Source organism: Haliaeetus leucocephalus, unplaced genomic scaffold, assembly GCF_000737465.1.
Source record: "Haliaeetus leucocephalus isolate CR32 unplaced genomic scaffold, Haliaeetus_leucocephalus-4.0 Scaffold526, whole genome shotgun sequence".
Classification (NCBI taxonomy): Eukaryota; Metazoa; Chordata; class Aves; order Accipitriformes; family Accipitridae; genus Haliaeetus; species Haliaeetus leucocephalus.
Genome location: NW_010972962.1, coordinates 6,932,505 through 6,946,920, shown reverse-complemented (window position 1 = coordinate 6,946,920; position 14,416 = coordinate 6,932,505). Strand labels below are relative to the sequence as shown.

General features: G+C 38.5%; 1 protein-coding gene across 1 annotated transcript in view; it reads right to left on the bottom strand.

The window, feature by feature from the left end:
• Nucleotides 1–1,149: 1,149 nt before the first annotated feature.
• EPAS1 (endothelial PAS domain protein 1) overlaps nucleotides 1,150–14,416 on the bottom strand; it is a 38,429-nt gene continuing 25,162 nt past the window's right edge. Inside the window, exons 8-16 of the mRNA XM_010576538.1 lie at nucleotides 10,562–10,709; nucleotides 9,595–9,803; nucleotides 9,084–9,271; nucleotides 8,565–8,675; nucleotides 6,378–6,862; nucleotides 5,141–5,264; nucleotides 4,938–5,055; nucleotides 4,245–4,415; nucleotides 1,150–3,514 (exon numbers count right to left, since the gene is read on the bottom strand). Coding sequence (XP_010574840.1) covers nucleotides 3,363–3,514; nucleotides 4,245–4,415; nucleotides 4,938–5,055; nucleotides 5,141–5,264; nucleotides 6,378–6,862; nucleotides 8,565–8,675; nucleotides 9,084–9,271; nucleotides 9,595–9,803; nucleotides 10,562–10,709 — 1,706 coding nt within the window. The 3' untranslated portion in view covers nucleotides 1,150–3,362. The remainder of the gene's footprint in view (nucleotides 3,515–4,244; nucleotides 4,416–4,937; nucleotides 5,056–5,140; nucleotides 5,265–6,377; nucleotides 6,863–8,564; nucleotides 8,676–9,083; nucleotides 9,272–9,594; nucleotides 9,804–10,561; nucleotides 10,710–14,416) is intronic.

Sequence of the window (14,416 nt, the reverse complement as noted above, 5' to 3'; positions counted from 1 at the left end):
AAAACACTAAAACTCACTAGCATGAGAAGTGTTTAGCCCTAGTAGAAAGTGGTGGTGGGGGGGGCTAAAGACACTTACGAGTATGTTCATTAAGCTACTTGAACATGGGAGTAGTGAATGCTGGAAGCTCTTCAGCATGAGAGTGCTAGCAATAAGCTGTGTGCAGACATCCCAAAAAATAATGCCTGGTAGCACTAATTTATATTAGCAATTAGTGATTACAACCTTTAAAAGATAAAATGGATCTGAATAGGTTAATCTCTACTTGAGATTGGCTTTTTTTTAACCCTCAGTTGGATTAAGATCTGACATGCTGAGTTAGTCTTTGTCCAAGTGCCCTGAAGATCAATGGAATGCTTTAAAAGAGAGGGTATGAGGTACACTACCTTTAGCTCTTGACTACCGGGTGTTGTGTGATTACTGTTAATTACAACAGATTCAGAGGCAGGGAGTTACTTTCTATGCCTGCAGAGCATCCCATCTAGAACAGGAGGTGACAATAGCCCACTTATGCAGGTTATTCAGAAGATTTGCTGTTGTTGGCAAAGCTCAAAGGTGCCAATACGGGCACTGCGTGTTTCAAAGGCAGTTATCATCAGAAGGGTCAAGCACCAACAGCTTCCACACAGGCCAGTCTCAATTTAAGTGCATGTATGGAAATGAGTTTCTTAATGTGTCTGTCCTCCTACAGCGTGATCGCTATTATTGCACAGGCAAAACTGGCAATTTCTATGTTTAGCAGCAGCATTGGGATAAAGGACTGGGTGGGTGAAGCAGAGGCATATTCATGGGCTTGTCAGGACTGCCAGAATATGGTGTCTTATGTTACTGCTACAAAAACTGAAGTGGGAAGCTGTGGCAATTCAGTCTCTAAAATGTTTTGTCAACTTAAATTTTTTATTTTTTTTTTTAAGGGTAGCATTACAAGAGGCAGACAGAAATCCACTTTGAAATAGAAGCAGCAGTCTGAACCATAGGATATGTTTCAGAAGGGCAGTCTGCAGGGCGTTAATCCTCTATTTGAGGAAAGCTGGGTAAACTCTACACAAAGGTTGGTGGTACAGACATTTAGCACACCACTTCCCAGCTCTCAAATATGGGTAGCTTTTGTTTGTTCTTTCATTCTTCAAAGATCAATGCAAACCTTTATTTTCTAGAAATAATTTAATAAATACTTTTCTTTTACAATGATACAACAAATAACAAATTCATAGCAAACGAGTCACAAAAAATTTAGGATCAGTATACTTTAATAAAGTATCAGTGTCAAAATACATTTCCTTATCAAGTTAAAGTTCCCATACAGTTATAATATTGTCAATAAGAATTTAGCAATATAGATTATGAAATAATTATGATAAAAAGTATGATTAATATTAAGACATGGAATATTTTTCAGAGTGTTTTAGTAAACTGTTAGGGTATAATGTTTTTAATGCTGAAACTACACAAATAAGGAACAGAAGAGCAGTATTCAAGTGTCTTTAATCCTTGAAGCCTTTAAGTCCTTGCCACTGCAAATTTGTCAAATCTGGTTTGCCACTTTTCATCAGATTTTGATGCTTACAATATATTTTTTCCACACAGTAATAACTTCACTTTAGGAATAGATTATTTTTGGTAATAAACTCCTGAAAGATTGCCTACAACAGGGACTAACTTTTTTTTTTTTACGTTATGTACCAATAACGAAAGATCTTCAGCTTTTCTCAGTATGTGTGGTTAAGACTCACTTAACACAGTGAACTCTGAAGTGCTCTATGAACCTAAGGCTCTCTTCTCTGCAAGTGTCAGTGCATGATACAAAGCAATTTCATAAGCCAGACTTCAGTGGAATCAGAAGTCTCAAAAGAATATATCTTTGTTCTAAGTTTCTGGGCCAGAATTTACCTTTTGTACATTGCCACTGTTCCATGTTCTTCAATGAAGCTATGATGATTTATACCAGTGGAGGAAACAAGATGATATATCCCAACATGTATCTAGGTTTGTATGTATTTTAAAGTCAGAACTGCTCACCTGTCTTTTATTACTTTAACATTTTTACTGTTTAAATATGTTGTAATTTAAACTTTCAAATCCCTTTGACTTTGAAAGCATCCAAAGCCTTATTTTTAAAAATATGTGCATGACAACTAATGATAGTTGGAAAGGAGCTCTGAAAATGTCTGGCTGCCTTTTAATGACATTTCAGCTACTGATTAATGTAAGGCAAGTAAAAATGATAGAGACCTGCCTGCCAGATATTCATCTCACTACACAATCCTTAATTCTTTTTGTCTACTTTTAACTGAGTTAGCCTAATATGTTGGGAAATACTACTTTAACTTTTAGTTTTAATGATTCAATATTGCAATTACATTGCTAGCTAGCATATAAAATGAAAAAGGGTGACATTAATCAGAGGTGTTAGTACTGGCCACTGGTCAGATTCCTAAAGCATCAGCAACAACATAACAAATTCTGCTAGAACTAGTAGTAACGGCTCTTAAAGTTGCTGTGTCACAGATATAGCAAAAGTACCAAGAGATGATTAACAACTGACCCAGCGAGAAATTAAAAAAAATCTGGTTTTTTTTGTAAAAAATGAAGGAAACAACAAAGCAAGAAACCCCAACACAAATGAAAACACAGGTCTAAATCCTCCACTGGGGTAAATCTGTAGTACTGCCTTGGCTGTAGAGCTAAGCCAGGTTAAGGCATCTGAGAATGTGGCTCGCTTCTGAGGAAAAAAGCTTACAAGGTGCAACTTTCACAGATACCCACAAACATTGCAGTTCACCATTCACATTTCTTTCAACAGCATGTATAAAAAGGAAGGAGGTGGGGAGGCAGAAGGGTGGGATTTTCCTTTAGTATGCTTTTCCAAAGTTATTAAAGTTACAATACGATAAATGCTGGAAAACAGAAAGACTCAAAGGATTTCAATTTGGCAGATCAACAAAAAACTGTGGTAGGAAATCAGATTTGTTTCATTCATCTTTGGCAATAAAAATAAATCTTTGCAGTACTGCAGCCAAAGTGTCACGTGATGAGGCATTTATACCACAGCTTTTTATGAGCATGAAATTTGAAGAAAATTTCAGTATATAAATTACAGGTAATGAGATAAGGGGAGGGTAATCAAACTCTCTAAACAACACTTTAATTGCAATGGAGAAAATACAGTAGATGTATTTCTTTAATATGAATAATAAAGTCAGTAACTTCAAAAGGCCACTATTTGGTAACGTGGACACGTTCAATATCTAAGTAAAATCCTGTAAAAGTGTATTGGTATTAGAAATTGTCTACTTGCAAAAATATATTTAAAAACTGAAGCTGTTTTGAACAGTATAGGCCATGGAATATTGCAGGATTGCTCAGGTGGCCTGGTCCAGTGCTCTGAGCAGTTCACTGCCCTGCAGAAGCATAGAGCTGCCCAAAACAGGGACATTCACCTCACAGTCATATCTTGTCAACTCAGGCAACAAGTGGGGTTCAAAGGAGGGCCCCAGCAGACGACTGGTCATACCTGGAAGAGATTAGTGAAGTAAGTCATGGTGCTGAGACCAGAGAGACACAGAGGACTTCTTTCCTCTCCTCCTTCTTCTGTTTATATCAGTTATAATTTCATTTTGTGTTTATGTCAATATGCCTCAAACCACCAGCAAATTACAGGTTTCAGAGCAAACCTACACATTGCTCTGCCTTAAACTGTTGCAAGCATGTCACATGGACATGGGCAGTTTTTCACATCCACCCCCAATTTAGATTGTTCCGAGAAAAATGATATTAGTGCAGATGAGGAAAGCGGTAGTAAACAACACAGTTTATAAATTAACACCCACTCCCCTTATATATTAAAAGGGACATACATATGTCTCCTTTAATTAATTAACCTTTAAGAAGGTATGCGTTAAGACTCTTAACTTACAAACCTCCCAAGCTGTTTAGTACAATTTAATCAATTCCATCACAAGACAAGTGTATGGATGGAGGTTGGCTGGACCTCCAAGGTAAAAAGGTATTAAGTTTAATTGAAATGAAGGGCAAAATTTTTTTCCTCATATATTACAAATGTAGACATTAAAAGTTTCACACTAAACAAGAGAATTAATTTTTCATTCTATGAAACAATACATATTTGGTTCTTAGCCTACCCCCCCCCCCCCCTTTTTTTTTTTTAAAGTGTTTTCTTTCATGGAATCAGTATTGGAACTAAATACCAATATTTTGCAGTTTTGGTATTTGACAGCTCTTACCCGATGCTTTATGAGCTGGCTGGGCAGTATAGTCCTGATAACGGGAACTGTAAAATGGAGGGGGAAACGCTCCTGCTTTCAAATTCTCACCAAGACTGCCACAGGTGGGTGGTTGCTGCTGCAGTTGATTCATTGGTTGGCTCAGACCTCTCAAGTTGCAGACAAATTCATCTGTTTCACATAGCAGCAGAAAAAAAAGTTAAATTAAGCCAGTGTAATAACTATAGTAGATAATACTAATTCAAAGCAAAGCAATCCTCGTCATGGTGGTCACATAGCATACCTACATCTTGTCACAAAGGAAGTCCAGAAACTGCACTAGCTCTAGAAGTAGTATTGCACCCAGGATATGCTTGTGTAAGGAAACAGTGTTGTAGAGAGAAAGTATCCTTTTTAGCTCTGAGATGCCTGCACCTTGGATCAGCATGAAGTAAACCCATCTCCATTAAGCTGATCTCTGTTACCTCCAAAGCAAGGATGTGAACATACATGAAACCATCTACCTGGTAGTTATCAAATGTATCTTAAATTGTTCAGCTCTTAGTGATATAACCTGATCTTTAACTTTCTCTTAGTCTAATATTTACAGAGCTTATTTACATTTCCTTTTGAAAGAGTCTTTGTTTCTATTCAACCTGTCTTAAAATTGTGTTTCGATACAAAACATTGCAAAACCACTTTCTTTTCTCTTACCAGTAAGAACACTTGTGCTGAGAGACTTCTTTTCTGTAACCAAGGAACAGTTTTCCCCTTTGAGAAATTTCATTCTCTTCCACATTAGGTGAGAAGGGTTAATGACAGATGGATCTCCCTAGAATGTGAAGAAAAGCAAAATAAATACACTACTGACCATGGTGAGTCCAAAGTTGTGAAGGGGATGCATTTCTTATGATTACCCCACTCAGCTGTTGCAACGCTTGTTCTTCGTAATCCAGTTGTCGCTTCAGTTTCAAACTGTTAGACAGAGCAATTCTTGCCGGGCTTACATCTATGCCTCGTTGCCCAAAAGCATCCAGGGGCCTGTGGAGAAAACGTCTCTGGGTAAGTGAGCAGGGAGGCAATTCTAAACCATCTTGTTCACATATGCAGATTCTTCTTTCATTTAAAGACATTTAAGGTGTTCTTTGACACATGACAGTGGACAGACCTCAAATGTCAGATGTTTTTATTTCTTTTTGTTAGTCATCCCACAAGCTTTGGAAACTTCTGACTTTTGGGATCAAAGACTAATGATAGTCTAGCATAAACAGCCTCTAGGGATCTCCAGGCAGACATAAAAATGCTGTGGAAAAGAAAGTCATGCAATTTTTTAAGGATAGGATTTTGAGAGCCACACCTGTCCCTTTGCTTTGCCTACAAAATATGAACACACAGGTTGCTGTTTGGGGACAAACCCTTTCCTTCCAGATGCATATTCAGACACTGGTATTTCTGCCAACAAGAAATCTCAGAAAGCAAACTGCACAGCTTCATGTTTTAAAGTGATCCTTGCTACTTTATGTACTTCCTGAATGTTTTAGCGTGACCAACAATGAAGACCCAAGAGCTACAGAGAAGCTTCTAGCTATGACAGGAAACTTCTAGGACTGTAGCCTGTGATCTACATCTCATCACATACTGTTCCCATGTGTAAAAGTGAACAAGGTGAGGAAGGGTTGTAGAAAAAAGCCTATAATTTTAAATCTTACTTACATATGCCAAAAATAAATGTACTGTCATCCCTCCCTCTCCTCTATTTTCTGTTGTGCAAAAAATATATGCAAGGTAAGAAAGTATGCATGGGTCCCAGCTTACTGCTGGACCAGTAAGCCTTTTCAGTACTTTTCTTAAACTGCAGAAAGTCAAGCAGGCTTTGCAGAATTACTGGAGTAATTTCTACCTGACCAGCAGGAAAATCCATTCATGCACCCTTACAGGCAATGAAAAATTAGCTCACCCAGTCTGCTTCCACTAGACTGACTGCCCCAGGAGAGCACCACACTAATTTCCCCAGAGGTGCAGTCTGATGCCTATCAAAAGAACTTATTCCAGCTGAACTGAGAAAAAAGAATTTTTTCAAGATTATGACCCCCCTCATCTCCCAAAATATTTTCTGAGTAAAATAATACATAGTTATACCACAAAAACTCTTACCTTTTTTTATATATGGGCATGCTTGGAGAATGTACTGATGGCCCTGAGGGGGAACTTGATAGGGATCCTGAGTATTTATCCATAAGTCTCCATTTAGCAGGAACATATTCTAATGGAGGATCAGGTGGCCACTGGGTGTTTGGTATTCCTCCCATCGAAGACAGGGGAGTGCTGGCTTGGTCATGGTACAGTGGCAGAGATGACCGACTCATGTTGTTGAAGAACACTGATGACAGGGACCCATGACCAGGGTTAATGTTTTTATTTGATAGCTGCGGGCGATATTTCTCTGTGAGGAACTGACTCTCTGAACCAGAAGCAAGGGGTTGGAAGATGGTACTCATGCTACTTAGACTCTGCTGGGTATTTTGTGCACTTTCAGAGAGAGGACGTTCTTCTTGGCAGATTGGGCTGAGCTGGAAATCCTCTCCGTCCATAGGAATGTAAGGAGCCAAGGTTTCAAGGTCCAGTTCATTGAAGTCAGTCTGTGCAAAAATAAAGTAAGTTCATAAAGAAACTAGAAGTTAATAGTAGTTGTGGCAGTTAGTGTGATATGCAATACTAGTAGATGCAAAGCTGAAAAATCACTGTATGCCAAATTTACCTATGTGAAACTGGCCAGCTCCTATTTAAAAATGTCTTATTTCTGTAACATACATGTTCATCATATCATCATCAGCAAAGTAATACAACAAACTGAAGAAAAAAACCCCTCCCAGATAAGCAGTATTGCTAAAGCAGCTTGCATGAAGCCTGCAAGATCAGTGTGATCTGAAGTAGATCTTGTGTTCCATTACACTTTGAATAACTTGTCTGCCAAGACTCTACAACATGTGGCATGTAGTTGAACCTCAGGGTTTTTCATGCTAAAATAGAAACACAGCTTTCCTGTAATCTAGCTACATGAAAAAAATGCATCTAAAAATGCAAAAGTTTTAAAATATGTAGTTGGAAGGGCACTATTGCACCTAAATCTGTAATTTTTTTTTCCCTTGGAGGACTAGTCATATTTAAATTCATTTATCTTGGTGTTTTACCAGAGCTGAACAGAGAGGGAAATCGATATGGGCCCACCAGCCAGATCATAACAGGGGCACTTTTCTAATGCTCATTTTTCCCACCAAAGCTGCTGATGTGGTGGGACACACCTGAGCAAGCAGATGCTGAATCTGACAAAACTGAAGTTTGCACATGTGAAGTCTTGCACTGAGTTTGATCCTGATACACATTTTCCTCCTATCTGTCCACTCTTTCTATTGCTTTCATTGCTGTTTCTATGTCCAGATTTAGATGAAATTTCTTCAGGACATTGACTATCACCTACCTAATTCTGCAAATTGCACTGGCAAATTGAGGCACCTCATTTGGGTCCCAATCACCCCAGACTTTCCATAGGATTAATAGAAGGAGATGAGTGTAAGGGCTGAGCTGACAGCCAGCAATGCCTGTTCCTTTCTCTTAACCATAAAGAAGTATAAGCTTTTAACAAAGGCATTTCAATTAAGTATCTAAACTTAGGTGGGCTGCATCAGGCCTATACCTCTTATTCACTAGCTCACCTGATGTAATGTTATAATAGTGGAGGATTAAGAGAGTTATTTATAGAGGGAATTTCCACACTTACACCCTGATTAGAATGCAGGAGATGGAGACCATGTTACTTTATGTGCAAGTAATTGTCACCTCTCTCTGAAATCCTCCGAGAGGTAAGACAAGAAGAATATATCCAAAATGACAGTTTTCATTTTGTAGTTGAAGGAGATATGTGCTATGAGGGGCATTCCTTCCTCATTTTGCCATTTTGCCAGAATTAGTTTATTTATACTTTGTTCTAGAAAGGATGTTTACTCACTAGTCAGTACACCAGATTTAAAAAAAATTGCTGCTGCTTATATTCCTTATCCAGTCTACAGAAGCTTCCAAATTCTGAAAGCTCTCTCCTGCTTCTTTCTTCTTAGCAGTGCCAGCACGGTGACACCATAAAGCACTTGCTTCAGAGAGTTAGGGTTAGAAATTTACACCCCAGCTTTTTAAAGTGCATGTTTTTGTTAGCATTGTGCATCAAAGCTTTGGTGTATACACGTTTGGATGTTATATCACAGTATCTGCACATACAGCATGCATCTGTACTACCTACTAGGAGGGGACTGATTTTTATGGCTTTTGGATGAGATATTAGTTCCTTACCTGGGAGGTGCACTGACTTTTTGATTCTGTGTCCATGGCAAAAAGTTTTTCAATCACCTCTATCTTAAGATCTTCATCCATAGAACTGTAATAATCTCCTGGGCTGCTTGGCTGCACAGAAATACGAATTTGCTATAAGCAGCAATGCAACAACAGATGCTAATGCTATTGGCTTAGCATCATGCCATTTATACTTAAGATGTATGCAGTACTGGAGGGATATAGATACACTGGGCCTTGTTAATAAGCAATGACATGATGCCTATCAAAAGAACTTATTCCAGCTGAACTGAGAAAAAAGAATTTTTTCAAGATTATGACCCCCCTCATCTCCCAAAATATTTTCTGAGTAAAATACATAGTTATACCACAAAAACTCTTACCTTTTTTTATATATGGGCACACTTGGAGAATGTACTGGATTGGACTGCTAACATGAAAACGTCATCTACATGTATTGATGGGACTTACATGTAAAACATAACATACTTTTTTTTTTTTTTTTAAAGCTCTTCTTACCGTGGAACAGCTGCTGTTGCTGCTTGCACTTGGAGTACTGCTTCCAGGTGCAATCTGAGGCATTGTAAAGGATGGTATCGTCAGTGTTTCACCTTGAGCAGTGTGGCTTTTTACTTCCACTGGCCATGCTTTGTTTGGTGTCGAAACAGTACTGGTGAAGGCAGGGGCTTCCTCAAACTTCTGTGTCCCTGGATGGAGTTTTAACAATATTAATGAATGCTTTTAGCTTGTGGTGTGTTATGATATAATTGCAGCTATTCATTAAAAGTAAACACTGCTTCTAGTTGCCATGACAATAAGTTGGCATAGACTTAATGCATGTTGTTTAGTCAGCAAGAAAGCCCAATTCTGCTCTCATTCACAGAAATTTTCCACTGGTGTGAGCACGTGGGCTCTTATAGCTATTAATCCCGCTTTGTACCCAGAGCAACCAGACTTGTCTATTAAGTTTCTAAATGTAGACTCACATGTGGTTCTTTGTTGCACAAAAATTATTTATACAAATACTAACCAAAATCCAGGGAAATAATGGCATCGCCGGGTGTTGGTGCCAGCTGAGCAAGTTCCTCTGGCTCCTCCTTTAACTTAGTAAACAAGAAGTCGCTCTTCTCTGACCCAGAGATGCCACTCTCATAGGCGGTGCTCATCGCCAGCAGGTGAGGCTTGAAGAGCGATTCCGTTTGGTCCATGGAGAACACAACATCGTTCTTCTCAATTTCACTAACAAGAAAATAGGTTTTAGGCATTTTGCACTCTAAAAAAAAAAAAAAATGCGGGTAATGTAGGCAGTACAAACTGTCTAAAGCTGGGACCCGTACAAGTGTTTTGGCCTCTCTCGGTCGCATGCCAGGCTCTCAACAGGCGAGGCACAGTTCCAGCGTTGCTGAGCACCATCATCTCAGATGACGCAGAGAGTGTTGTCAGGACTTCTGTGGGAATACTCGGGGCTTTGTTGCTCTGCTTTTTAAAGGGATGTAGTTGAGGCTATAACGACCCAGACTATCACTCAAATAAGTATTTCCTCTTTTGGGCCCATCTAGGACCAAAAAATACTTGAGTTTTGCCAGACATAGGCAAAACTCCTGATTGGTCCTGATTTTTGAGGCAGTAAACAGCTTCTCCTAGCAACATAAGATACAATTACTACTTAATTTTATCTCTCTGTCACAGCATTAGAAAAACAGAGCACATTAGCAGTTATGTTACACAATAAAATCATCAGTGCAGGCTTTATACTCTGTTGTATCTGCACAGCAGCCACTCTGCAGAAGAAAAAGGCTGTGGCATATTTCAACAGCATGTATGAGAGCAGGCATGCCACATTTTTCATTGATGTCTAACATCAGTAAACAAGACTGAACAAACATGACTAAACTGATTTCAGAATAACAACACTGAATAAATAGATCCTTCAAAAGTTCCTCTGATTATTGCATTTCTTCCAGCACATGAATCCATATGTGGTTTTTCTGTCTTACCTCAGCACATAGTTGACACAGACGATACACTGAGGCTGTAGGTTGCGAGTATTGTAAATCACCGTCCCTTGAGTCTCTAGCCATACATATCCACCATGCTTGGCAAGCATACGGTACTGGCTTGTCACTACTTGACCTTTTGTACACACTGAGAAAAGGGGGCAGAGAGATATAAATAATGCAGCAGGACAGGAACGCACAATATATAATACTTGTTTTAAATAAACCCACTTCTGAGTTTTCATTAGTGCAGTTTTGCATAAGACATTTGCTAGCAAGGACACTTAACTTTGGGAAAATTCAGCCATTTTAAATATAAAAGGGGCCATTCATTTGATGTTTCCACTCAAGATTGGAAATTTGAATTCTTGAGATGGTCTGAGTATTCAGATCAGAGTGTGGAATTTTTTTCATTTAATATAAGATCCCAGCTGCACCCAAAATAATGCCTGCTAACTGCATGTTTCTTGAGAGTCCCTGTTCTAGAAGTGCCTCAGTTTGGGCTCCCAAGTTGATATGTGGAAAAGTGAATTTATTTAGGAAACTAATAGTTTTCTGGTTTAGATGATGGATAAGCCCAAGAGTCACATGGTTTAAAAGCTATACTCACAAAAAATTAAAAATATCTCACAGTTTAAATCTATACCTATCTCTTTTTATACCTTACAGTTAGGAGCTGGCGATACCAACACCACAAATAAAGTGGTGTCACTAGCACAGCATTGGTCTTAAGAGGCTGAAGAAGTAATATAACTCTTAAAAAAGTATCAAAATTAAGAACAGTAAATGGGACTGTTTTGCCTAGGACAAAAATAAAACTGAACTACTGTATTCCTCTGTCTGATTGAACTGTGTTGTTCCTCTGCAATAGCTTGAAATTAGCAGACTAGAAGGAACCAAGACCCATGTGAGAAATCAAACAAAGTTCACTTAACTAAAAAGAATTTTTTTTTTAACTGGCCTGTGTTTCTCAAGCAACATACTGACAATAGTACAACTCAGGTTTAAAGCGTCATCTAGATGTTTGAAGGGCCGATCCCCACCCACCCCCCACCCCCGCAATGTTTTGTAATATTTGAAGAGAATGAGTTTTCAGCATGGAGCTTTGGACTTCCGAGATGTAAAGTTTTATGATGTCCTGTCTGCTGTAAACCCTTTCCTAAAAGCAATTAATATTGTCATGCAATTCACAGTTGTCAGTTGAGGAAAAATACTGTCAATCAATGGCAATAAAATTAGGGCAGGAGTATGCAAGCAGTACTCATACTAATAGAAGTTTGTATTCGTAAGCAGAGGTAGTTGCACTGAGTAGCGGAAGTGGGAACTGGCTCAACTAAACCTTTGACCCCATTGCCAATCTTTCCTTTTAAACAGCTTTTATACCTGAAGACAGTATGCCATCAAATTAATGCCCTAAAAATAATGCAGTTTGACTCAGTAAGGCTGGAACCTTGATTCTACAGTCTTTGTACAGAAAAATTCCTTGTGAATGTGGCCATTAACAGAAGCTATTTATTGTCAGTCTCTCCTATATCGCCACCATACAAATCCAGGCCTGTGAAATGCAACAACTGTTTTGCAGATAATTGTTGCTGTGTTTATCCTTCTATCTCTGAAGTTTGTTTGTTTTCTTCCTAGCAGTATTTAATCATCCTTCATTTAATTTATTTAGACAAAGTAGAACATTACTTATATTGATTAAATACTTCTAGTGGAACAAAATCAAAAGGCTTTCATTTCAAAGTGTTTTAGTGACTGGACTGTTCTGCTCTGCTTGTGAAACATAATTACACTGCTTCCTAATCATCAGCTCATCAATAAGAGTCACAGTGTAGGCGTCTGTTACATTACAAAGAAGCTTTTTACTGCTTTAATCTTTTTTATTATTATTATTCAAAGCATGTCATGTTCTGATATAATAAAGTACAGCAGAATCCTTCCGTGGGGTAATGTCATAAATTACCAATACGCTTGTAACTGCTGACTTTGTTATCAACACTACATTTAAGGTTCTGCCTTCAGAGTGAACTTTTCCCTTTTTTTTTTTTTTAAAGTATACTTTACCTGTATCTTTACAGAACTAGTAACATCTCAATGAAATAGGCTCCAGTTATATTCCTTATCTTTAGGTGGAGAAAGGGGGAAGGCAGGGATGAATTTAACTGAACACAAAATTTGTTTTTTAATTGCTGAGAGACACTTGAGAAATATGATTCACTTGGAAGGCTTGTCAAACTTCTGCTACATACTACCAAGTGGCAGGTCCCAGATGGTGATATTCAGCTCCCCACTGAAGTCAATAGCAAAATTCCCATTGGCTTTAATGGCAACAAGACCAGACTCTAAATGGAAGCGATTATAGATTATTAATTGCTGAATTGGAAAGTATAGCTCTACAGTTAATCTTTTGTGTAGATTTACGTAACAAGACAGAGATTTTCATCTTGCTTGCATAACGTGAAAAACTGGGTATGCTAAATACTGCCAAATGCACTCTAATCTTCCATTTGATGGTGACTAATTAAGACTTTTGTACTCCATATGCGACTATAGTTCCAGCCAAGAACACAAACACTATTGTGGCTTGCTTGAATGTGAGGTTGTTATTTCACCTCAAGAAAAAAAACAACCCTGCAGTACAGTAAAACTGCAATAAGTGTGATTTTTCACTAAATTAGAAGGAAGAAAAGGGAAAGAGTTCTGCTTCTATCCAAGAGACTCATTTGAGGTTTTTCTTCCTCTCTGTCTTCAAACTTCAGTCTCCTTCCTCTATTTCCTATGCATCTTTACAACACTAAATGGTTGGCACTGTCAGAATTGATGACTGTATTATTGCATGAATATATACTCTACTCATAGCATATTTCTAATAAAAATTATTGTTTAATAAATACAAGTGTGCTGAACATGAATTTTGAAGTGGATATTTTCATGTGTAAATGACCACGGCCAGGAAGAACCAATAACTTCTGTACAGCTATGTGCTAGGAAGAACTAGGAAGTTGTGTATAAGCTATATACCTGCTTGGTTACCCTGTGCATTAGACTTCATCTCAGTGGCACACATTATGAAACCTAAGGATTTCCTATTTGGAGGGCTTGTTTTCTCAAGTCACAGCTTGCTGTCACTTTGCCTTTGTGGTTGTTCTCTGAGTCAGCAAGAAGTCTGACTGTCCCAGAAGACACAGAAAGTATTTATCTTAGAAAAATTAAAGGGATCAAATTTGCTGGTGATGTAAACTGATGGTTAGTTGTGGGCAATGGCATTTATCACAGCACAGATTTTGGTCCTGTGCTTCCAACAGTAAAGACCATCCATGCTGATCCTGTGCTATCATAAACGCTATGGAACGGATTGATCCTAAATATTTATGACCTGTCCAGTGCACAGTGTCTTGAGCACTTTTGCTAGTATAACTCACCCCTCTAGACTTTCCTTTGCCTTCACTCTGCATCTTGATCAGTCCTCATGCCCAACAGCAAAAGTTTGTAGGACACGGCCCTTTTCAGTAGGCACAAATGGCATGTAGACACACACTCTGCACTACATGAGGTGAATTGAATTGCTAGGGTGACGAGCAACCTCAACCAATGCCTGGTCAAGATGGGTACTAGAAATTCTCCAGAAACCTTTACATGGACAAGTCCCAGGTCAGTGGTCCCATTTAATTAACTAGATAGGGATAACCAACAAGGGCTCTCTCTCTCTCTCCTGTTACCAAAGGGATTGCCAGCTCTCATTTCATTCCGTCCCTGGTGTTGTCCCATTCTTAGAAATGCAACTCCATGATTCAAAAGCAACAGTGCAGCATACCCCCCTGATTTCTCAGGATGACTCTCAATAACCCAGCATAG